Raw genomic sequence first — 24575 nt, forward strand, 5'->3', positions numbered from 1 at the left:
TTATAGATTTTAGGGTATGTCTGCATTGTCTGCATTAAAGCTACATTAAGAATTTAATTGAACAGGCTACATTAGCACTGGAAGATCTCCAGGAGAGAAACAAACGACAGGCCCAGACTGCTGCACAGACTCGAGCCCTTCAGATCACAATGCCCAGAAGTGAAGGCCATGCCCAGCAGCAGCTACGGGTCTGGGGTCTCGTGTGGGCTGAGGAATAAGAACACACACAAGCAGCAGTGCAGCAGGAGAAATGGGGCCTCCAATTTCTGGAGAAAGGAGAAAGGAAGAGTGTTCACCTGCAGGTCAAATGGCCTGGAGACAGAGCTGGTGACCAGAGTCTGAAGACCATCACTACTCTGCTAGCTGCTGTAAGAACTCCTAGCCTTGCCCTGGCTGGTGTAGCTCACTGGATTGAGCATGGGCTGCAAAACAAAGGGTGGCTGGTTCGATTCCCAGTCATGGCACATGCCTGGGTTGTAGGCCAGGTCCCCAATGGGGGCCACATGAGAGGTAACCACACACTGATGTCTCTCTCCCTCTCTTTCTCCCTCCCTTCCCCTCTCTCTAAAAATAAATAAATAAAATCTTTAAAAAAAAAAAGAACTCCTAATCTTTGTGGGAAATGATCTCCAAAAAGTATTCCTTTCTGTTTAAAAGAATTTAAAAAACAACATTTTCTAAATATGATTTAGAAAGAAAAGGTAATAATGGCATTTCCTAAGTACAATTTATGAAAGAAGCTCTGAATCAATGAAAGGACAGGCAATCAGGAAAAGCTCTCCACCTCCTCAAAGGCACAAAGCAAGTCTCCCAAGGGAAACTTACACCTACACTCCCAACAACTTAGGGCTAGCAGCACCAGAAATAAGTCCGAGAGGTAGTCAAACTTGGACCTGAACTTGACAGATTGAAATTCAACTTTTTCTTTTTTGATATTATGTTTATTAAAGCTGAGAACAGTGAAACAAAGGAAGGCTTAAGATAGAAGAAGCAACAGGAGAGCCTAAGCGGGGCTGCTTCGGCTCACTGGGAAGTCAGGGGAAAAGGGGCTGGTGCAGATGGGTTCAGGGGGTCAGCCCTGGATGAGCGGTTGCTGCCCATTGCTCCTCTGACTGCCAGTCTCGTGGGGACCCTCAGAGTTTAGGAGATGCTCATCTCAGAGGGAAGAAAGGTGTGGGAGTGCTCAAGGGAGGGAGAGTGCCGAAATACAACTGCTCACCAAGCCAAAGGGGTAAGTGTCGTTTTCTGCTCAGCCCCACAAGGGTGTAAGAGAGCAGTGCTCACTCCTGAGAACACACAGACTCCACCAAGAACACAGGTCACAGGATCTCGGGAGTAAATATTTTAAAATCAGGAAGGTGTACTTTACATGTCTTAGGAAAATGTAACTGCTTTAAAGCCTTTGTGTAGTTGATCAATATAAGTGCCTACTATGGGGCAAATGTAAAGAAAGTATTCTCATCTGTCAACAGTTCCATGTTTATAAAGCAGAAACACTTTTACCTGGCCCGAAATTCCCAATTTTCTTCCTTTATTCACTCCAATATCTCCAAGAAGATTGCTGGTCCCCTCAAGTCTTCCACTGAAAAGATTAAAACGTTCTCCCGAAGTGCCAAACAACGCTTGGTGGGGATCTAGGCCCTTGTAAGCCAGTCCATGCACATTATCTTTAGGTGTGAAATCCACGGGCATGACATCTTTTGGTGCAAAGGTCACATTTTCTGGCAGGTAGTCATCATCGTCATCCTATTTAAAAAGGGGAATGAAGGTAAGTCACGGCCTGGTGCAAAGTAAGCCTATAAAATATTATTTTCAAATGCAGTGATTAATTCCAAACAGCACAGTCACCAAACTTTCATTTTCACTATTACAAATCACTAAATCAAGTCCCTGAACAAATGATACTAACAAAAACAATTCCATTTTAAGAATCTAAACAGACAGGATATCTATGGTGCTGGCATATTGCTGAATACAGCATCTGATATTACGAGGATAGTTTTAGGGCATGGGTATTTCACTGCAATGGGATATGATTAATTTTAAAAATTGTTTCCAATCATCAAATTTCACATCCATAAAGTAGCAAGTGCTGCTGCACACACTGAAGGCCAGTCCTCCCACACGGTACCTCAGATCCTTCGGAGCCTCCAGGAGGCAACGCGCAGCCGTAGATTTTTACTCCAGGGTCTGAAAGAGATTTCAAATGCATCCGTCATGAGCAACTGAAAACACAAAAAATGACTTGTTGACACTCTTCAGAGGCATATGGCTGTGCCTGTACAAGTTGCTAAAGCTTTAGGGTGGGAGACTGCTCACTCAGGAATGGTTTTCCACCAGCCCCACCCACACTCTGGCAACGATGTGCTAAATGAGTAACCACTACTGCTCCAGCACCAGGAAGAACCCCACAAAATTATTACTGCTTCCAAGAGTTCACAGTCTGGCTGGGGAGACCAAGGGCAAGAAATAATTAGAAAATAATCGTGCCAAATTGTGACAGTTCGGGCAGAAGCAGGAAATAGTTTCATATGCTCCTGATGAGAATGTATACTAGTATAACTCTTCTAGAAAGTTATTCCACATTATACACAAAAACCTTAAAATACATGCACACAACCCAGCAATTCTGTTTCTAGAAACATGTAGCCATTAGAAAGTATTAAGGTCAGGGTGAGGGTTAGGGTTAATGACAATCAACATACACACCAGGTTTTTGTCGGCGTGCTCTTCTCTTTACTCGAGGACCAATTCCTTGTCCTTCCTTCCATCCCATTTTTCTTAGCAATTCAAAACCAACAGATAATCTAGGGTATCAAGGCATTGAAAATGAACTTATTTTCGTAACACCAGAGGAGAGTAGGAAGTAAGCAGCCTCTGAGTTCCTGCCCAGCCCATGTACTTGTGATACCTGAGCCCGCTCCCCTATCTGTGTGAGAACTGCATGGCCCTGCCCCTCTGGGCATGCACGGGGTGACTAGGCTTGGGGTGCTTGTCTGACCTGGGGAAGTCTATCAGATGTCTTTTCTCCTGGGCCTTTACAAATGGGCACATGGGGACTCCAGATGGTCCTTGTCAAGCATGTATCCTGGGAATCATAATGGTCTGAGGCTGCCACATCAGGCCACATGTCCAGGATCGGGACAAGGAGGTATGCAGAACGAGAGAGCAGAATGAGGCTGGAGCTCTAGAGCACTCTGTGCAATAACAGTGCAAGACCGGTTTGGCAAAACCCCCCTTTGTACCCAAGCTGGGCTAAGAAGGCTTGACCTACTTGCAACTGAGCTTCCCCTAAGCTCGTCACACAGAAGCAAAGCAGTGATTTCAAGGTCAGAAAGTGAAAATTAAATTCTTCTCACTTTGCTGGCGTTATGAGGTCATCAAGCAGAGTGGCTCCAGGAATAGGGGCAGTAGCAGCTGCTAACTGCCTGGCCTTTTCTCGTATTCTATCTTTGGTTTTGGAAGCAAAATCATCTGTGGTGACAATCGCTTTAGGTGCTATCCCAAATTCACTAAGATCCTTAAAAAAAATTCAAACAAAATTACTTACATTAATTGGAAAGTCATTAAACATGATACAGCATATAGTTTTAATTTTTTCTTTAAAGTTAAAACTACAATATTGAGTTTGGGAGCAGAAGAGTGGCTGACTTTACACAATGACTTTGGAACCCTCACAAAAGTTAAGGCTGGAGGTCAAGGATGGGAGCATTATAGTGGCCACTCAGTGGAACCACAGGGGGCACTATCAAGCTAGGAAAATAGGGAGGACCTCCTCCTTCTCAAGCAATATTTCCAAAGTCAGTGTGAAGCAGGCAAATCTTAGAGTCACAGCCAAAAACCATTCATGAGCACCTCTGTGCCAGGCCCTGAGTTAAGTGTTTCTGCATTTACTGTTGGCTGCCTGTCCAAAAGCCATTGCCCCTTCCTCTTTCCTCACAGAGTCCTGAGATTGTCCAGTCACCTGCCTTCCTCTGCGCTACCAGGCACTTCAGGAGTGGTGATCCTGGTGTGCGTGGGCTGGGGCCGGGGAGGATTAGGGAATGGGGGCTCCTGTCTTATCTAAGCCAGTCATTTTGATCCCATTACCCTTGCTTTCAGAATGAGCATGTAGCCTGGGCTGGTGTGGCTCAGTGGACTGAGTGCTGGCCTATGAACTGAAAGATCACCAGTTCAATTCCCACTCAGGGCACATGTCTGGGTTGTGGGCCAGGTCTCCAGTAGGGGGGTGCTGAAGAGGAAACCACACAATGATGTTTCTCTACCTGTCTTTCTCTCTCCCTTCCCTTCTCTAAAAATAAATGAATAAATAAAAATTCTTAAAGTCTTTAAAAAAAAGAAGGAGCATATCCAAGCAGGTGGGAGCTTGGAGGGGAGGGGAAATTCCGTTTCCTTGATCTAAAGGAGAAGATACCAGGAAGAATATCTTCCTTCCACTGAACAATGAGGCCACCCCAAGTGCTCTCAGGGACTACCAAAGCCACACTGCAACCATGAGATCTAGCATAAGGAAAGGCTGACGTACAAAGTGTAAAAGATGACAGAAGAGACTTTGGGGCTGATTGTTACATGAAATATGTGTTTCCTTATTGATGATGCTAGTCATATAGGAAGGGGACCTCCCCCTGCCTCTTACCTATAGCCTAAAGCATGCTGATATACTATTTTATTTCACCTTTCACTCCATTCTCTAGTCACTCACTGCTCCTTAAAGTACAGTGCACATGAATTCCTGCAAAAGGCTGTAGACTTGGCTCAATGAATACTACACTTTTGAGCAATTGGGGCTTTTTCAAGTACATTTGCCTATATAGGCATAACTTGGTTTACTGCACTTTGTTTTACTGTCCTTTGCAGATATTTCGTTTCTTACAAATTGAAGTTTTGTGGCAACCCTGCACTAAGCAAGTCTATCAGTGGCATTTTTCCAACAGCTTTCAGATAATGTTTAACATTTTTTAGCAATAAAGTATTTTTTAAATTACAGTATGTTCTTTTTTAAAAGAAATAATACTATTGTATACTTAATAAACTATGCTAGAGTATAAACATAACTTTTATAAGTAATGGAAACCAAAATATTCACATGACATGCTTTATCCCTATATTCATTTTATTGCAGTAGTCTGGAACCAAACCCACAGGTGACGTCTCCCGGATATGCCTGTGCTTGACTTTCCCCTACAGTCCTGACTTCAGAAACCACTCCCAGCATATGACACTACTCTGATGAACGAGAATCCATTGATGTACAGGGTACTACAGTCCAAATACTTACAAGATAAAGCCTTACACACAGAGAGGAAATCATACATTGAACTCCCTGGGGAAGGACAAGGTGCTCCAACAACCGACTACAAGCTAACTGGCAATTAAAGTTCCAAACACTCACCTCTTCATCCATAAAATCTTCAGGGCCCAGAACAGATTTGTCAGCTCTGTTCTGTCGTGAAGACACAAAGGAAGAGGGTGTCCATCCTTGAAAGAAAAGAGTTTAGCACATTACAATCCTAGGCAGCATGTTGGTTTATAAACAAATAATTAAAAAACACCCACGGGCTTGAAAGCCCCAGTAACTACAAACTCCTAGCTCCTTCCCATCTCACTGCTCATGCAGACCTAATTATTCCATGTGAACTTCTTATTAATCTCCAATATCCATCCCTTGTTTCAGAACTTAGTGGATACAGCGAGGTTTCCCCATAAAAATCTGGAACTAAGTGAAATCAAATTATACATTGAAAGTTAGCCTGTGAAAGGAACACAAGTAGATCTGAGCAGAAAGATGCAAGGTCCTCTGAAAAGTCAGGACCACTCTGAGACCGGCAGAAGAGCAACCTACACTAGCAAATTGACACGTCAAAGAAACAGTACATCTGGCGAACACACAATACAATATACAGATGATGTGTTATAGAACTGAACACCCGAAACCTATATAATTTTATTAACCAATGTCACCCCAATAAGTTCAATAAATCATTTAAAATTTAAAATGAAAAAAAAGAAAGAAACAATAGCCCTAGCTAGGTGACTCAATTTGTTGGAGGATTGTCCCATCCACCAAAACATTGTGGGTTTGATCCTCAGTCAGGGCGAGAGAGAAACCAATAAATGTTTCTCTCTCACATCACTGTTTCTCTCTCTCTCTCATTCCAGTCTTGCCAAAATCAATAAAAACAAATCTTTAGGTGGTACGAATTAAATAAATACATAATGTAAAAAAAGAAAGAAAGAATATGTCAAGGTGCATTAGTCAGCCAAGAAAGGATGGCTAAAGAGAGAGTTACGGAAGCAATGCAAACAACATTTGGAACATCCTGGTCCAGGGACTCCCGGCTGGTCTCAGGGCAGGCATGGCCATACCTGCCCCCAGTCCCATCAAACACCGGAGTCCTATAACTGACACCCCTGTTGTCCACCCACAGTCACCAATCACGTGCCACACCTAGAGAGAGAATGCTCCGGCAGTTAAATGTGTGTGTAACCCTCTGCAGACAAACTTCTCTGGTTCCTCTTGGAGTGACATCACTTTCTGATATCCTACAAGAGTCTTGCTGAGGAGTACAGGGTAGATTTACTCTTGGCAGATGGGTGAAGCAGGTTTGTGGGCCAACTGGAGAGACTGATTCCCCAGAAGAGTGAGGATTTGCTCTCTTGGGCAATACCCTGGGCCCAGCACCACCCGTCACTTTGGATTTCTATAGCCTTTGCCCTATTCCTGCACAGTCCTTGAATCTGTCACTCCTAATGGTAAAGAGATACTCCAGTATATTAACAGCACAGTCTACCTAACTAATCATTTGGGCTGGTCTTACTTTTTAATTATAACCGACAGCACAGCCATAATTATAATAATCAGCAATGTATTAGTGAGCTTCTTTCTTCACAAATACTACTATCATTTTAAACATTTTAATGGGTGTGCTATTTTAATAGTGCCTTAGCTATCTTAATTTGCTTATGTTAATAATAAGGCTAAATATTCCAAATAGCATTTCTATCTTGGCTGGAATAAAGTGTTCAAATACTTTTTTTTTAGAGAGGAAGGAGGTGAAACACTGATTTGCTGTTCCACTTATTTACATATTCATTGGTTGATTCTTGTGTGTGCCCTGACCGGGGATCAAACTAGCGACCTTGGTATATCAGGATGATGCTTTAACCAACTGAGCTACTAGGCCAGGCCACTGAGCTGAACTTTTCATTTTTTTAAAGATTTTATTTATTTATTTTTAGAGAAGGAGGGAGGGAGAAAGAGATGGAGAGAAACATTGATTCGAGAAACATCTATAGGTTGCCTCCTGTACCTATCCCCACCAGGGACTAAACCCACAACCCAGGCATGTGCCCTGACCTAAAATCGAACCCATGACCCCTTTTCCTATGGGACGATGCCCAACGAACTGAGCCACACCACACAGGGCCTGAGCTGATGTTTACATATTCTGGATATTGAACTTTAACCACCTTATTTACCCCAACTATTTTCTCTCTTTCTTGCATTACTTTCCATTTTTTATTTTACCATTGTGTGTACATGCTATTTTTAATTAATTTATTTTCCAATTACAGCTGACCTGCAGTATTATATAGTTTCAGGTCTGCAGCACAGTGGTTAGACATTTATGAAGTATCCCTGGATAAGTATGGTACCCATCCAATACTATACATCGTTATTACAGTGTTGTTGACCACATTACACGTTGTCTTTTAAAATATTTATAAAAATCTGTCCTATCTTATTTTTAATAATTCCTGCATGAGTTAATCAGTTCATCTTCCATTCATAGCTGAGATATTTAAGCCATTTTTCTTCCAGTTTCTATGTTAAAGCACTAAAAAAGGTATATTCCTTTAATCAGTGTGGAACATATTATATTGCACCATGTGAAAAGTATAACGGATTTTTCTCCAGGTCGAGAGCATGTGCTGACAAGTGAAGGCTTGGTCCCACACCAGGAGAAAGCAGCTCTGATCCTCGGAGGCTTCATCTACAAAACAGCTGTGATGCCTGTCCCCCTTAGTGACTGAGCCACATGAAACCAGGTCACCCGAGGGAGTCGGGTGAGAGCACTTTGTGCATGGCTAGATGCAATGTGAAATGGAAGTCACTGTCATCATTTAATCATTCAGTTATAGGCTGTTGTTTTTTTAAGTGAAAAAAGAACCTCTTTGACCTTCAGGCTGTAATCAGTGAGCAACATGGTCATCAACTCTGAAAACATTCTAAACACTCAGAGAACACGAAAGTGTACAATGTATGTTCAATACTAAAATGTTACATGAAATTTTTTAAAAGGGGAAAGGTAGGGAAGTGAGAATCTTATATTTCAATCACTTACTTTAGCAACATAGTAGCTATAAATAGGAAAAGCATACCTTCTTTTGAGCCAACAGTGTTGAAGTACCCAGCAGAGAACCCTCCACTAAAGGCTCCGTGGAACCGTTTATACCTTCCTTTTTCATCTCTGACGGTCTGATCCTGAAGAGGAATTGGTTTCTTTGGTCTTTCACCTAAAAAAAAAATATTTTGAATGAGAAAGAGAAAAGGGAATGGTGGATTAGAAAAAAAATTAAGGAAAATGTCATCTCTTAAATATAATAAATTGTTCACTTCCTATAACTTCAAATATAACTTTTTAAAAGATTTATTTATTTATTTTTGGAGAGAGGGGAAGGGAGGGAGGAAGAGAAGAAGAAAAACATCGATGTGTGCTTGACTCTCATGTGCCCCCTACTGGGGACCTGGCCTGCAACCCAGTCATGTGCCCTGACTAGGAATTGATCTAGTGACCCTGTGGTTCGCAGGCTGGGATGGCTCAATCCACTGAGCCACACCAGTCAGGGCTCAAATAAAATAATTTTAATTAAGTTGCTATTCCTAGACTTCACTAGCTTATATACCTTAGGAAGCAATAAATTTTACTAAGCTTCTTTATAGTTCTAAGACAATTATAAATATCCCTTTTTATATGAGAAATGTTTTAGTAAAAAATGGCCTGCTTGTCCCACTAAATTCCATTATGAAAACTGAATTACAGTGATCAAGGAGGACAGTACAAACAGATGGAAGTGAAACCTGCTGACGGTGAAGGAGTCAGGTTTCTGGGGCAGCACCTGGCATTCAGAAGCTGCAACAGAAGACACACTTCTATATCTCTCTAAAACTTCATAGCAGCCTTGGCCCCAGAACTTTCCCTTTGGTAATGCCCATTTTCCCCAAAGCTTAAGAGTTTCCTTATTTCTGGGAATCTTCTGATTCTATAGTTACTCTTCTTTAAACTTACTCCTTTTTTGATTTTGCTGATAGGGGCTGGGTTGCTATATCACACAAGCAGAAAGGAAATTAATACACTGTAGCCTCATCTAAAAGTTCCTTAGGTTTTAAGTTTCAGGTGCTATGATATCAATTACTATCTAATTTTACCAACTCCAATTCAAATTCTGAATCCATTTAAAATGAAAAGTAACCATCAAGTTACTTTCAAACATTCAATCTGGAAAGCAAGTTATACGGTAGTTAAAGGCACAGGGTTGAGAGTCACAGCACTCTGGATTTAAAGCCAACTCCACCTTTACCAGCACTAGGACTTTAGTCATCTTAACTTCTCGGTGCCCCAATTTCCTAATCTATAAAACGGGGATGACGTTAATAGTAATAACTATTTCATAGAACTGGTACACAAATTAAATAAGATAATGCCTGTGAAATGCTTAGCAAGAAAAGGGACACAAAATAAATAGTTCTAAAATACTAGCTATTGCCTTGGCTGGTGTGGCTCAGTGGATTGGGTGCCAGCCTGCAAACCAAAGGGTCACTGGTTCGATTCCCAGTCAGGGCACATGCCTGGGTTGTGACCAGGTCCCCAGCTAGGGGCATGTGAGAGGCAACCGATCGGTGTATCTCTCCCATACTGATGTTTTTCTCCCTCTCCTTCTCTCTCCCTTCCCGTCTCTCTAAAAATAAATAATTTTTAAGTACTATCTATTACTACTATTATTATGTATAAAAGGTAAGATGTGTCCTAAAATCCATGAGTAACTGTTACTTCAATAATTAAGCCAGTTACTACTTCTGGAAGATGGAACAAAAAGTAAAGAAACTTCCAGTCTCGTTGTCTTAAATTATTACTTGTAAAAAAAAAATCTTGCCCCTGGCTGGCGTAGCTCAGTGGATTGAGCACGGGCTGCGAACCAAAGTGTCGCAGGTTCGATTCCTGGTCAGGGTACATGCCTGGGTTGCAGGCCACGACCCCCAGCAACCACACATTGATGTTTCTCTCTCTCTCTTTCTCCCTCTCTAAAAATAAATAATAAAAATAAAATATTTTAAAAAATCTTACTTCTGGCTTATGTCTCTAGTGCATTTCTGGAGTATAATCCACAGTATAATATTCAAGAACCCAGGCTCTGAAGACCAGGAGATCTGGGATCAACTCCCCTTACCCTATTACTTACTAGCTCTGTGCACTTGGGCAAGTGACTTGATCTCCATAAGGCTGACACCAACACTACAAAATTAGGACAATAACAGAGCCTACCTTGTAGAGTGGTGCTGAGGATTTAACACCAAAGGCAGAGAGCTAAGCACAGTGCCTGGTCTTTGCAAAGCTCAGTTAGTATCAGCTATAATTTCACTTCATTCTAAAGAACTGAATTACAACTTAGGAGCCACAATCCAAGATTTTTACCATTCATTAGAAATGCAGTGCACACACACCATTACTGCATGTGCACCTGGCACAATTCTTGGCTATGGCAGTTTCTCAACCTCAGCACCCACTGACAGTCTGTGCTGGTGATTTCCTTGCTGTGAGGAACAGTCTTGTGCACTGTAGGATGTTCAGCAGTGTCCCTGGCCTGTAACACTAGATGACAACGGCAACTCCCCCTCCTCCAGCAGGACAACCAAAAATGTCCGCAAATACTGCCAAATGTCCCCAAGGGGACAAAATTGTCCCCGACTGAGAGCAACCAGTTTAAGGTCAGAAAGGTTAATTCTGCCAATGCAAGGTGCTGTTCTTGCCCTGTTCTCCAGGTGCTTCTGACCTGAGAAGAGAGATAAGATCTGCAGACAGCTACTGGGAACCCATAGCAGCATATCTTGAGGGCCAACCATAGGGTTCCCGAGGAGGCGCCTCCTCTAACCACAGCATGGAAAACTCCAGGGGCAAGGGGGCACTTTAGCCGGGCCCTATTATAATTATTGCTACTAATAACTAATTCCTTCTTGTCAAACACATTATCTCATTTATCATACCTTGATAAGGATGCTTTGATTAAATAACTGCCTGGAGGGCCACAGCTAATAAGTACAAAGCTGAAATCAGATCTCAACTCTGCCTCCAAACTGGGGTTGCCACCCATCCCCAACCAGAAGTTTACTGAGGGCCTGACCATGGCAGCAACCCTGTTCTGTTCTAGATGCCGGGTAGGGAAAACTAAACACAAGTCCCTGCCTGCTCCCAGGGTGCCCAGGGCCCAGCAGAGGAGGCCTGCATGTGTAGGAACTCTTCTGACAATGCGGAAGGACCACAACATCACAGTCGCCCTAGGCAGGAGCAGAACAAGAGGTTTAAAAGGTAGTGTCAGATATTTTGAGAAAGTATTTTAGTCTGACCAGATGGCAGGGAAGGATTAGAAAAATAAAGGTATGGAAGACAAAACCAGAAGGGAAGCGCACGCAGAGGGCCTTGAACGTGGTGCTGCAGGGTCTGTGGTATGCCTGTGGGGGATGGGAGCCACTCACAGTTTTAAGTGGGAGAGTCACAGCTTCAAGGAGGAGGAAAATTAATCTGCATACAGGATGAGCCGGAGATGAGGATTCTAGAGCCAAGTCAAAGTGTCTAAGGAAAGAGCAGATACATGCAGGTGCCCCCTTCCTTCCAGGCCAGATGGCCTAAGTGTCTGTGGGCGTCTATGACAGCGAAGCCCACAGACCTTCCTGTCAGGGTCAGCAACTCTGAGGAGCGGAGCCCTTCCTCCAACAGCATGTGTCTAACCTGTCACTATGACTTCAAAGCAAGAAGGAAAAATGATTATTGGTCTAGTATGTTATAATGTAAAATGTACTCAGAGTGCATTTAAACTGCAAAGTGCTTAGGAAACAATGAATCAATCCTTAAAAATTTCTAATAGTGAGAAGTTAAAGGGTGATTTTAGGTGAGGGGAAAAAAAATCTACAAATCAAATGCCCCTTTCTTCCACTTTGAAAGAAAGTTTAGACCATTAGGCTTCATTTCAGATTTTGTGCAAATCAGAAACATGAAGAATTAGAAAAATATAGGTCAAGTAGTTGATGTCTCACATACAATACGTCACCGACAAGGAAACAACTGTGAGGCCAGAAATAGAGAATGGATGTAAACAGCTGCCTGACGTGGTTGTAAGAAGCACCACCCATGCATGTGTGACCCTTGTCCTCTTCCTGCATAGCTAAACTCTAGCCAGCTTCCAAAGGATCTCACGCTGCCTTCTCAGGTTTCCCTGTTAGTCTGTATAGGTTATTTCCCATCTACTATCACACACTTTTTCACTTGTGAACCTTGTACTTTTGTTTTGTGGGTGAAAAGGGGGTTCTGCAATAAATCTGACAAATCCAGTGACCTCACAGGGTGATCTAATCACAGATTCCTAACAGGCAGGTCATGGTGAGCAGACACACCCCAGGCATATAACATCTTTAGAAAAAGACTTATCTTTGCCACCCTGACTGATGTAGTTCAGTGGGTTGGGCATCATTCCACAGACCAAAAGGTCACCAATTTGATTTCCCGTCAGAGCATATGCCAGGGTTGTGGGCTGGGTCCCCAGATGGTGTGTGAGGCAACCAAATCGATGTTTCTCTCCCTTTCTCCTTCCCTTCACCTCTCTCTAAAAAATAACTAAATAAAATCTTTTAAAAAAAGATTTACCTTTGCCTTAAGTGAGCCCTATCCATTGTTCTTGTGCATCTAGGTGGATGCACCTTTGAAATACCAAAGTAATCCTTTTCAGACCTGTCAGAGGTGTATCCACCCTCAAGGGAGCACAGAATTTGTTAGCTACCCTGTAATTCAATCCCCACCTTGCTTTCTCCCACTTTCATTTAATCTTCCTTGGATCCCCTCCTTAATTTCAAATACATTTTTTTAAAAACCTGCAGACTGTCTTTTGGGGGACATTTTTCTTAGACTGCTGAGATCCTGCTTCCAGGCAAATGTTCTGTTTGGCTGAAAAAAACTCAAACTCTTTAAAATATCTCTACAAGCTTGGACATTTCTAAACAAGTCAAGAGCTCTCAAATAGATTTGGAACTCCTCGAGTAAAGGATCTTTGTCAACAATTTCTTTGACATCATGGGGTGATGTATTTGCCAATAATGTAATCCAGGCTGTATTAAAGAAATACACTCTAGAATGAAAGACACACTGGTGACAGCCCTGCTCTACCCACATTCTGGTCCCATATTTGGAGTAAGGCTTTAACCAATTTGAGTAGAGGACTTTAAAATTAATGTATCAGAGAACTGAAGATGTTATGAGTGGTCAGAGGTGTGTTGAAAGAAATTCAAAGGCTGTCTTCAAACACATTAAAAGCTTTCAGGAGACTAGCATTACCCTGTTTTCTGTAAGCAAAGAGGAGGCGCAGGGCCAGTGTCCAGCTGAAGTTTCTAATGATTAGAACTGCTCTTTGGGAATAAAGGGGTCATCAGTGGAAATGTCCCAGAAGGATGGCCAACCTGGCAGCACGTGGTCAGGGTAGGAAAAGAACTGAACCACAGGGGGTCTGCACTGGGGTCCTGCAAGTAACTTCTGCCCACCAGCTTCCTCTGTCTCTCAGTCCTTACTGGGCATTGAGTATATATTTTGCTGAACGAAGCATATCATTAAGTGGATCAGACCAGAAACACCGTAGGGAACTTTGTTTCATCTTGCCCTCCCCTACATTCCACCAGCAAGTCTCGTCAGCTCTGCTGTCAAAGTATATCATGACCCAGGCTACTACTGACCACGACCACCGCTACACTCCAGTCGGAGACATCGTCGTTGTCAGCCCTCTTTCTGCTGATCCCCCTAATTCTCTCTTGCCCACCCCCCAACCCGACGCCTGTTCTCAAAATCTGTAATCTTTAAAATATACGTCTCTCACTTGTGTAAACTCCCCAGTGACTCTCCTACACTTCGTGTACAAACCCAAACTCTCTGGGGCGGTCTTTTTAACCGACACCAGTCCTGCCTGTCCCTCAATTTGCCAAACTGTCTCCGAATTCAGAGCCTTTGCACTTGCTGTTCTCGCTGCCTGAAATACTCTTCTTTCCAGATCTTCCTACGGTTGGTTCTTCCTCTGTTTCAAGCCTGAGCTCAAACGTGCTCTCCTAGTAAAGCCATTGCCTGGCCATCCCAAAGAACGCTCTCACACAAGCCTGTTTCGTCGTCTTCCTATTTCCCATCCCCCTGAGTCTCCCACCTGTCCCTCCAGAGCGTGAGCACCCGAAAGCTCGGCGCACGCCTTTTTTAAGCTGTTTCCAGCGCCCGCAGTGAGGAGTCTCGGCCCCGGGGCCAGCCAAAGCCCGGCAAAGGGTTATGCGTTTCGCCCCGAATCCTAAGCCCCTGGCCTGTTTTCCAAAGGTACACACCTTCTTCCAGTGGCTCCAAGCCTGTCCCATAGCTGACCAAGTCCTCGTCGCTGTCACTACCCAGAGCCGCCATGCTGCTCCCTTCCGGGCTCCGCCCCCTCACTACGGCGGCCTCGGGAGGCCATAAGCCTTCCGCTCTTTCTTCTCCTCCAACCTAAGCCACACGCGCAGAATCTGCGCCTAGGAGCTCTCAAACTCGCCTGGGGGAGGCAGACCCCGCAGGCGCTGCCTCCGAGGCTTTGAAAGACTCAACAGCCCATCCTACGAGGCTCCCTGGAGAAGCTGGAAACCATCCTACTGTCCGGCCTCAGGGCAGGCTTCCCAGCAGACACTGATCCCCCGCGGTACCACCCCTCAACCTGCCGGGAAGGTATCTGTGCTTCCAAATACTCGCGCACATCACTCTTAGGTTTGCTTAAGTGGAGTCCCCTCCAGACCTCTGGAGGGATTCACAGACGTGGAAACCCCGATGCTCGCGTTGAAGGCAGCTCTGCACAATGCTTGATTAAAGAGAAAAATAAACAAGAGAATAAGAGAAAAGGAGAAAAAGAAAGGAGTAAGGAGGGGGTTGGGGAAAGAGGAATGGGAAGAAAAGGAAACACCTGAAAAGAGAAAGAAAAACGAGAAAGGGGGAAGGAAAAGCAAGCAGACAAGCAAAAGGTTGTGGAATGGGTGAGGGATGGCGAGAGCTCCCTGACTGAACCAAACAAACGTCTGTCAAATAGGGTGCTGCTGTCCCACCCCAAAACTCTTTACAGCAGAGAAAAATGAAGCTCAGCTAACAAGTGGGAAGGCTGAGCTAAAAACCAGATCTGGGAGCCCAAGATTCCAAAATCAGCGTCAGAAGGCTGTGTGAGTCCATCACTAGGACATTTTTAAAACGTCTATCCCACCCCCGGACCTCCCAAATGGGCATCTCTGGAAGGACGCTGTTGAGCACTGCCAGCACATCTGACCTCAAGGCCTTGGTCTACGGGTCACTGTTCCCTCTGCTTGAATATTCTTCCCCCAGATATCACATGATTCATTGCCTCACTTTCTTCAGGTCCCTGCTCAAAGGTTACTTTCTCAGTGAAGCCTTCTCTAACCTTATTTTTAAAACAATCTCTTTTTGCTACACCTTCCTTCCTTGCCTTACCCTACTTTATATTTTTCCACAATACTTATTCTCTTAATAAGTATTGACACACTACATAATTGATTTGCTTCATTATACCTAATGTCTTTGTACATTGTAATGTAAGCTCCACAAGAATATAGACTTGGGTTAGGTATTTTTTTTCTTTGCTATATCTCTTTTTTTAGAATTATGATTATCAGGTACTAGGCACTCAAGTAATTTTGAAAATAAGAATGAATACCTAGTAAAATAAGTCATGGTTACATGACTTTAAAAAACAAAAGTTTTTTTTAATACAGGTTTTAAGACATTGCTTCAAAATTGTTTGACAAGTCTCCCACCAAGAAGTGGAGTGCACCAGTAGATAACACTGGGCAGGGGCGGGTTATTAAGACACAGACTGCTGTGTGTTAGTCGGTGGTAGTAGGCAAGGGGTGCCTGCAGGAAAGGAAGTCACTGTTCCCGTTTTTGAAAGAAAACTAAAACCTGAAAAAAACACTTGTTCAATAAAAATGAGGTAGAATTTCATTGTTCTGAGACACAAGGGACCAGTTCCACTGACAAGTAAACACTGGGGACTCAGAATTCTGAAAACATTTAGGGAAAGGGAAAATTGGCTTTCTGTTAACTGGCAAATGTTCCAGCGGGGCTTTTTGTTTCTGGCAGGATGTGTTATGTTGTCTGTGCACATACAGGTCAGAGTCTCTGCTGAGTTTATAAAGTTTAGGAAAGATGATCGATAAAATCTTGATTTTTGTTATTTATCTCAGTAAAAGCCCACTGGGACTCAAAAAAACCCCAAAAAACTGGTGTCTATGTCCTCTCCTCTTGAATCTAGCCACCATAACTGCTTGACCAAAAGAATATAGTGAAAGCACAGGGGGTGGGGGGGAGCTCAAAGTGGGTAAAGGAGGGATGAATGGCGATGGAAGGAGATGTGATGGTGAACACACAACACAATATATAGATGATCGATTATAGAATTGTATACCTGCAACCTATATAATTTTATAAACCAATGTCACCCCAATAAACTTAATTTTAAAAAAGTTTTAAAAAGAATATAGTGAAAGCAACAATAAAACAATTCCCACATCCAGCTTTTAAGAGACTGGCAGATTCCATTTTCTGTTTCTTGGGATGCTGGCTCTTGGAATCCAACCTCCTTAGTTCTAAAAAGATAAAAGGAACTGCAAAACTCATTCTCTGGAGCATTTGAGGTCTTGCTTCCCAGCAATTGTCATGAGTTTGGCTCAAATGAAATCTTACAAAAAAGTATTTATAGGTATGGACAGTCTGACATTTGTACAGCTCAACACCAAGCACCCTTCCTTTCTTAGTCAGTTATACAAGAAGGCACCAATCTCAGAATCATATGAGGAAACTACCAATGAGAACATGAATTTATTCTACACGGTCCACACACCAGTGCTGGTGTGGGATGGTCACTCATGGCACATTAAGAAACCCCTTCTAGCTCTGGCTGGTGTGGCTCTATGGCATAAGTGCCACCCTGGGAACCAAAAGGTTGCCGGCTCAATTCCTGGCCAGGGCACATTCCTGGGTTGTGGGAGTGAGAGATCCGTATATCTCTCTCCCTTTCTCCCTCCCTTCCTCTCTCTCTAAAACTAAATAAATAAATCTTGAAAGAAAGGAAGAAAGAAAAGGAAAGAAAGAAACCCTTTTTATGGGACTTCTGGCCAAGATGGAGGCATAGGTAGACACACTTTGCCTCCTCGAACAACCAGGATAGGGACAACAATTTAGAAACAGAATAACAACCAGAACTGACAGAAAATTGAACTGTATGGAAGTTGGACAACCAAGAAGTTAAAATAGACACATTCATCCAGACAGGCAGGACCGGCAGAGTTGGTCAGCCCGGCGTAGGTCCCGGCGAGGAGAGCAGAGAGTGTTGGCACCTGGCGCACAAGGCATCCAGGAAGCACAAGACCGCAAAGGGCAGACCCTGAGCATGCAAGCAGCAGCTGGCAGACCCCAGCCAAGGGGTGGCAACCGGCAGACCCAGTGAGGCGACGATTGTGAAGCAAGGCACTGCTCGCAACCCAAGATCACAGCTCTGGGAAATAGAGCCTCAGGACACTGATTGAAAACACCTATTGGGGTTGAGGCACAGGGAGAGACTCCCAGCCTCACAGGAGAGGTCCTTGGAAAGTCCCATAGGTACACAAGCCCACCGACAGGGGAATTGGCACCAGAGGGGACCAGTTTGCTGGGGGGGGGGGAGTGGCGGAAGGGACTGAGGTCCGATAGAGAGTGGAGCAAGCGCCTTTGTTCCCTCTTGGACTCCGCCCCCATACAACATCCCAACCTAGTGACTGGGGTGCCCCGCCCTGGTGAACACCTAAGGCTCCACCCCTCATGTGTAACAAGCACAACCAGACCAAAGGGGGAAAAAAAAAGATGGCTCAAACAGAATTGAAAGCTTTGCAATCAGTACTTTTAAGCGACCGAGAGAAAGCCAACCTATCAGATGCACAGTTCAAAGCACTGGTGATCAGGATGCTCACAGAATTGGTTGATTTTGGTCGCAAATTAGATGAAAAAAATGAAGGCTACAATAAGTGAAATGAAGAAAACTGCACAGAGAACCAATAGTGATGGAATGAAAGCTGGGTCTCACATCAATGGAGTGGACCAGAAGGAAGAAAAAAACATAAGAACAGAAAAGATTGAAGAAACAAGAATTTGAAAAAATAAGGAGAGGCTTAGGAACCTCCAGGACATCTTTAAATGTTCCAACATTCGAATTATAGGAGTACCAGAAGGGGAAGAGGAAGAGTAACAAATGGAAAACTTGTTTGAACAAATAATAAAGGAGAACTTCCCCATTCTGGCAAAAGAAATAGACTTCCAGGAAGTCCAGGAAGCTCAGAGAGTCCCAAAGAAGCTGAACCCAAGAAGGAACACACCAAGGCACACCATAATTACATTAGCCAAGGTAAAAATGAAGGAGAGAATCCTAGAAGCAGCAAGAGATAAGGAGACAGTAACCTACAAATAAGGTCCCATCAGACTGTCAGCTGATTTCTCAAAAGAGACATTACAGACAAGAAGGGGCTGAAAAGAAATATTCCAAGTCATGAAAGACAAGGACCTATATCCCAGATTGCTCTATCCAACAAAGCTTTCATTTAGAATGGAAGGGCAGATAAAGTGCTTCCCAGGAAAGGTCAAGCTAAAGGAGTTCATCATCACCAAGCCCTTATTTTATGAAATGTTAAAGGGACTTATCTAAGAAAAAGAAGATAAAAAAACATGTATAGTAAAATGACAGCAAACTCACAATTATTAACAACCACACCTAAAACAAAAACAAAACAAACTAAGCAAACAACTAGAACAGGAACAGAATCACAGAAATGGAGATCACATGGAGGGTTAGCAACAGGGGAGTGAGGGCGGGAAAGGCACAGAGAATAAGTAGCACAGATGGTAGGTAGAAAATAGGGTGAGGGCAAGAATAGTATGGGAAATGTAGAAGCTAAAGAACTTATGACATATGGACATGAACTAAAGGGAGGGATTGTGGGTGGGAGAGTGTGTGCCGGGTGGAGGGGAATGAAAGGGGGGGAATGGGACAACTAAAATATATTTTAAAAATAAACCATTTTTATGTGTTTGGGAATCAACTTTGCTTATTTTTTCATTGTACTTTCTTATTGAAATATAACATGTACAAAAAAGTGTGTAAATCATAAGCACACAGTTATATTCATTTTCACAAAGTGAATGCACCCATGTGACAATAAGCAAAACACAAAAGAAAGTTTCCCAAATCCCAAAAGCAATATTACTTGAATGGACTGATTTTGTCTGTTTTGTACTTTACATAAAATGGAGCTATATAGTATGTTGTCTGGCTTCTTTTGCTCAACAATATGTTTTGCACAAATATTTTGCTCACAATATAGTTGTTGCTTATCATAGTAAGGTATTCATTTTCATTTTGTAAACTTTGTTATTATGTCAGTATGCCATAATTTATTTATCCATTCTATAGTCAATGGTATCAGGAAGGAAAATTTTTCCTCTACCCTTCAAAGCTCTTCTGGCTGACCTAACCAATTAACATGAGACATATTAGCAAGAGAAAAACAAATTAAGGTTCAATAAAACCGGTATCTCCTGAATATGTGGGAGAGACCCAGGAAAACTGAGTAACTCGCCAAAATGTCAGAAGCCATTGACTTAACCACCACTTTCAGCTAAAGACAAAAGAAGATCCCCAGCTGGTGTGGCTTGGTGGATTGAGTGACAGCCTGCAAACCAAGGGTCGCTGGTTCAATTCCTCATCAGGGCACATGCCTGAGTTGCAGGCCAGGTTCCCCCATAGGGGCCACTGGAGAGGCAACCACACATTGGTGTTTCTCTCCCTTTCTTTCTCCCTTCCCCTCTCAGAATAAATGAATAAAATCTTAAAAAATAAAAAAGAGAAGGTGTTTGGGGTGGAGCTGGTAATGGGTGGTTACCAGGGAAAGCACAGGGAGCAAGGGTAAGATTGTTAGCCGACTTAAGGTCACACCTTCTCTGTTGAGAATGAAGGCAGGACTAGTACACTGAGGGACACCTCCACGAATGGGGTTCTCCCTTATAAATGTAAATGTCTTTCTATAAATGTAAATGTCTTTCTACAAAGGGTAACTCCTACTTGTATTTCTGAGCTTCTCCCATGTCTTCTGTTTCTTAAAATTATCCAGCCTAAAATAATATCCCAAAGAGCCATATTTTGGGGTGGCAAACTCTGCTCTCCCCAGTCCCACCTTCAAAACTTCGAATAAGAATTTTCACATTTCAGAAGCCAGGTTAATTCATTGTTCTATATCTCATTAAACCTTTTTGTTTGTTTGTTTGTATTACTCAAAAGAACTTTGTTTTTTAATTTAGTGTTCTGACTCTGTGCTTGTGCCTTCAAAATTTTCACAATGAGCCCTCGCTGGTGCGGCTGAGTGGATTGAGTGCCAGCCTGCGGGAACCAAATGGTAGTGGGTTCGGTTCTCGGTCAGGGCACATGCCTGGGTTGTGGTCCAGGTCCCCAGTAGGGGGTGCATGAGAGGCAACCACACACTGATGTTTTTCTCCCTCTCTTTCTCCCTCCTTTCTCCCCTCTAAAAATAAATAAATAAAATCTTAAAAAAAACTTTCACAATGATTTTTCTGCTCCTCGATAAGGAAAGCATGCTTGGTCCTACCTCAGACACACTTAGGACACACATGGACCTGCTGATATGTATTCATTTTATGTATTTGTATTCACTGATTTTAGAAAGAGAGGAAGGGAGGAGAGAGAAACACCAATTTGTTGTTCCACTGATTTATGCTTTCATTGATTGCTCCTTCTATGTGCCCTGACCAGGGATGAAACTCACAACCTTGGTGTATCAGGAGGATGCTCTAACTGAGTCTCCCAGCCAGGGTTGTTTTTTCATTTTAGACAACCTCATTTGAACTTTAGGTCTCATGGTAGGAACTCCACAGAGTTGGTGTAGGCACACAGCACACGCAGATTTTGGTGCTTCCCCAAACTTCTTGGTATAAAGGTAAACAATTCTATTACCGGAGGGTTGGGACACCCTTCTTTTGTTAGAGGCTATATTGTAGGGCAGCCTCCATCAGTATGTCAAACACTGGACCATTCTGGGTGTCTCTAGAAACCATCCCTGGAGATGAAAAAGGAAAAAAATGAACAACCTCAGTCTGAAGAACAGGTCAGTTAGAGCATCCACCTTCGGAATGTGCCAGTGTCCTTCTCTGGGGGCACATACTTTTTCTTTTTTAAACAATGGGGGTCCCCATGGGGCTTGCAAGCAGAAGAACCGTGCACAGCAAAACCCCTGAACCTGTCCCCAAGGCCCTCTTTCTCTGACTTTTCAGTGAGCCAACAGCAGCACGCCATGGCTTTCTCCTCCCTTCCTTGTTTCACTGTCCCCAGATTTAGTAAATGTACTCTCAAAAAAAAAAACAATAGGTCAATTTAGTTAAACAGTTGTGTCTCATTTGAGGAGGCAGGGATGCACATTGGGCTCCCAAAGTCAGGCCTACATTGTGTAAGCAAGCAATCAGGTATTTAATGAGAGGCATTTGTATGGAAACAACAAAAAGCGAAAGTTAGTGATTGAAGCAGACTACAATCCCACTTTCTGAGTTCTGATGGCAAACAGTCTAGAAGATTTCTAGGTCAGGGTGGTAGGGTGGTAGCATCTTTTGCAGTTTGAATGTCTCAAATGATGTCATTGGGTACTCAGGTAAACTCTCTAAGCGACTTACACAACAACAGGCATCTATGAGCTGTTATAGTTACTTCTTTGAGGTTCATGTGGAATTGTCTAGTTGCACTTTGCAGGGTTTTGGGGAAAAGGACAGTTTTTGTTCCCAATGACTCCAAGTCAAAGGAAGGAAGAAATCTGGAAATACTAGTTTGGAGAGTTACAGCCAAATATTTGAGGAAATTAGAATTCAAGATCCAGTCCACTTTACAGATAAATAACAAAAACCTTAAAGAAGTAAATAGGACTAGAATTTAATATCATAAATGTAGTATTGAATCATACTTTTGTCTTTCAAATCACCCTCATTTTTACTAAAGATAGCCAAATGAAGTCTAACTTATTGCCCTGACCAGTGTGGTTCAGTTGGTTGGGCATTGCCCTACAAAGTGAAAACGCCAGTTGGATTCCTGGTCAGGGCACGTGCCCCAGTTGTCAGTTCGGTCCCCAGTTGGGGCGTGTACGAGAAGCAACCAGTTGATGTTTCTCACATCAATATTTCTTTCCCTCTTTTTCTCCCTCCCTTCCCCTTACTCTAAAATAAATACATAAAATCTTTAAAAAGATAAATGCTAGAAACTAACTTCAAAAGATACAAACTCCAACCTTCAGACATCCCAGCTCTGGGGGATTGGCTGACCTTCAACTGTGGAGCCAGGATGACGTGAAGCCAGGGTGACGTGCAGCCAGGACACACACCAGACCATAACTTGCCTTATCCGAATGGACTGTGCTTGTCTGCATGTAGAGAACTTTTCAAGCACCTCCCTTGATCTCTTTGTTCTGCTTCCCCTCTCCCTCCTTATGAAAACCACTGCTTTTGTGCACTGAGACGTTCAGATGGGCCCTGCCTGGTGTGGCTCAGTGGATTAGGTGCTGGCCCGAGAACTGAAAGGTTGCTGGTTTGACTCCCAATCAAGGCATGTACCTGGGTTGCGGGCCAGGTCCCCACTTCGGAGTGTGTGCGAGAGGCAACTGATTGACGTATCCCTTGCACATAGAGGTTTCTCTCCCTCTCACTCCCTCCCTTCCCCTCTCTCTAAAAATAAATTTAAAAAGAAACATAAGCCCCCATCTTCCAGATGGCTCTTGTCTGAACAAAACCACTTTCCCATCAGCACCCATATCTCAAGTATTAACTTTTAAAGAGGCAGGTTTTAAAGAGGCAGGCAGCCAGGCCTGCATTAGGTTACAATAAGATGGCCTGAAATTAAACCGTTTTAAGTAAAAGCACTTTATGGTGGGTAGTTGTGTCCTTGGCTAGAATCTTCCCTGACCAAAGTCAGCCTGTATCTTAATAGGACCTGTCTTGTCTTATTGTATCTATGATAACACACCTTTGGAATGTCAAGGTAACTTCCCTTTTTCCAAACCCCTCAGGCACAACCACCATTATTATTTTTGTCCTGTTCATTGTTAACTAACTGTCCTGTACCCACCTCTGTAAAAGAAGTATGTGTCTATCATTTTACTCTTTTATCCAACCCCAGAGGTTTCCCTGCTTTGCTTTGCTTTCTCCTGCCTCCCTAATCTATCACCGGTGGATTTCATGTGACCCCCTTACGCCCATTTTGATTGTAATCTATAAAATAAGGTGCAAAACTGCCATTATCTGGAGAATTTTCTCAATCCTTTAAGGTTTTACTCCCAGGTAATTGTCCTTGGTTTGGCTCAAATAAACTCATAAAAATTCCTACAAGTTTGGATGTTGCTTACATTGATAGATTACTCATGCAAACTTAATTAGATGTTAGGACAAGTCAGCCATTATTTTAAGTTATTGTTTTTGCTAACAAATGTATAAGCTTAGGTAGAATTAAAGTATTCTAAAAAAATTATTTAAGTTAGAGAGCAAAAGTGAGGGGGAGAGAGAGAGAAAAAAACATTGATTTATTGTTCCACTTATTTATACCTTCATTGGTTGATTCTTGTATGTGCCCCTGACTGGGGATTGAACCTGCAACCTTGATATATTGGGACGATGATCTAACCACCTGATCTACCCTGCCAGGCCAGAATTAAAGTATTATATATCATGTTGATACCTCTGAAGACATGTCTGTTTTTGTGAAATCAACAAACTAAATTAGCTTTAATTTTGAATATTTTTCCTAAGTCATATGAACATGAGAAGCATTTAGTTTTTATATTTCTGAGAAGTTTAGAATACCCAATCCTTAATTTAGATAAGCACTTATTTGTTTTTAAGCCAAACAAATAGAACTCTTTTATAAATTAGCTATACCATCTAGAGATGGAAAATACCACACATAACACACACACATACATGCAGTCACACATGAACATACAAACAGATGCAAACAAGAGACCTCACAGGGTTCTGTAAAAGTGGGATTTGTCCAAATGACGTTTCTCTGCCCTCCCACCCCTTTTATTTATTTATTTATTTATTTATTTATTTTTGAAGATTTCATTTCTTTATTTTTAGAGAGAAGGGAAAGGAGGGAGAAAGAGCAGGAGAGAAACATCCATCCATTGCCTCTAGCATGCTCCCAGCTGGGGAGTGAATTGGGACCTGGCCTGCCAT

At 42.8% G+C, this 24575-nt stretch overlaps 1 protein-coding gene across 1 annotated transcript in view; it reads right to left on the reverse strand.

Annotated features, from left to right (window-relative positions):
• The window catches only part of GPATCH1 (G-patch domain containing 1), a 36987-nt gene extending 22264 nt beyond the window's left edge, over positions 1 to 14723 (reverse strand). Inside the window, exons 1-7 of the mRNA XM_028530240.2 lie at positions 14621 to 14723; positions 8383 to 8517; positions 5393 to 5478; positions 3360 to 3520; positions 2710 to 2807; positions 2132 to 2190; positions 1504 to 1746 (exon numbers count right to left, since the gene is read on the reverse strand). Of these exons, the coding sequence (XP_028386041.1) occupies positions 1504 to 1746; positions 2132 to 2190; positions 2710 to 2807; positions 3360 to 3520; positions 5393 to 5478; positions 8383 to 8517; positions 14621 to 14693 (855 nt within the window). The 5' untranslated portion in view covers positions 14694 to 14723. The remainder of the gene's footprint in view (positions 1 to 1503; positions 1747 to 2131; positions 2191 to 2709; positions 2808 to 3359; positions 3521 to 5392; positions 5479 to 8382; positions 8518 to 14620) is intronic.
• Between the last annotated feature and the right edge of the window lie 9852 nt (positions 14724 to 24575).

This window comes from Phyllostomus discolor, chromosome 12 (genome assembly GCF_004126475.2).
Source record: "Phyllostomus discolor isolate MPI-MPIP mPhyDis1 chromosome 12, mPhyDis1.pri.v3, whole genome shotgun sequence".
NCBI classification, from domain to species: Eukaryota; Metazoa; Chordata; class Mammalia; order Chiroptera; family Phyllostomidae; genus Phyllostomus; species Phyllostomus discolor.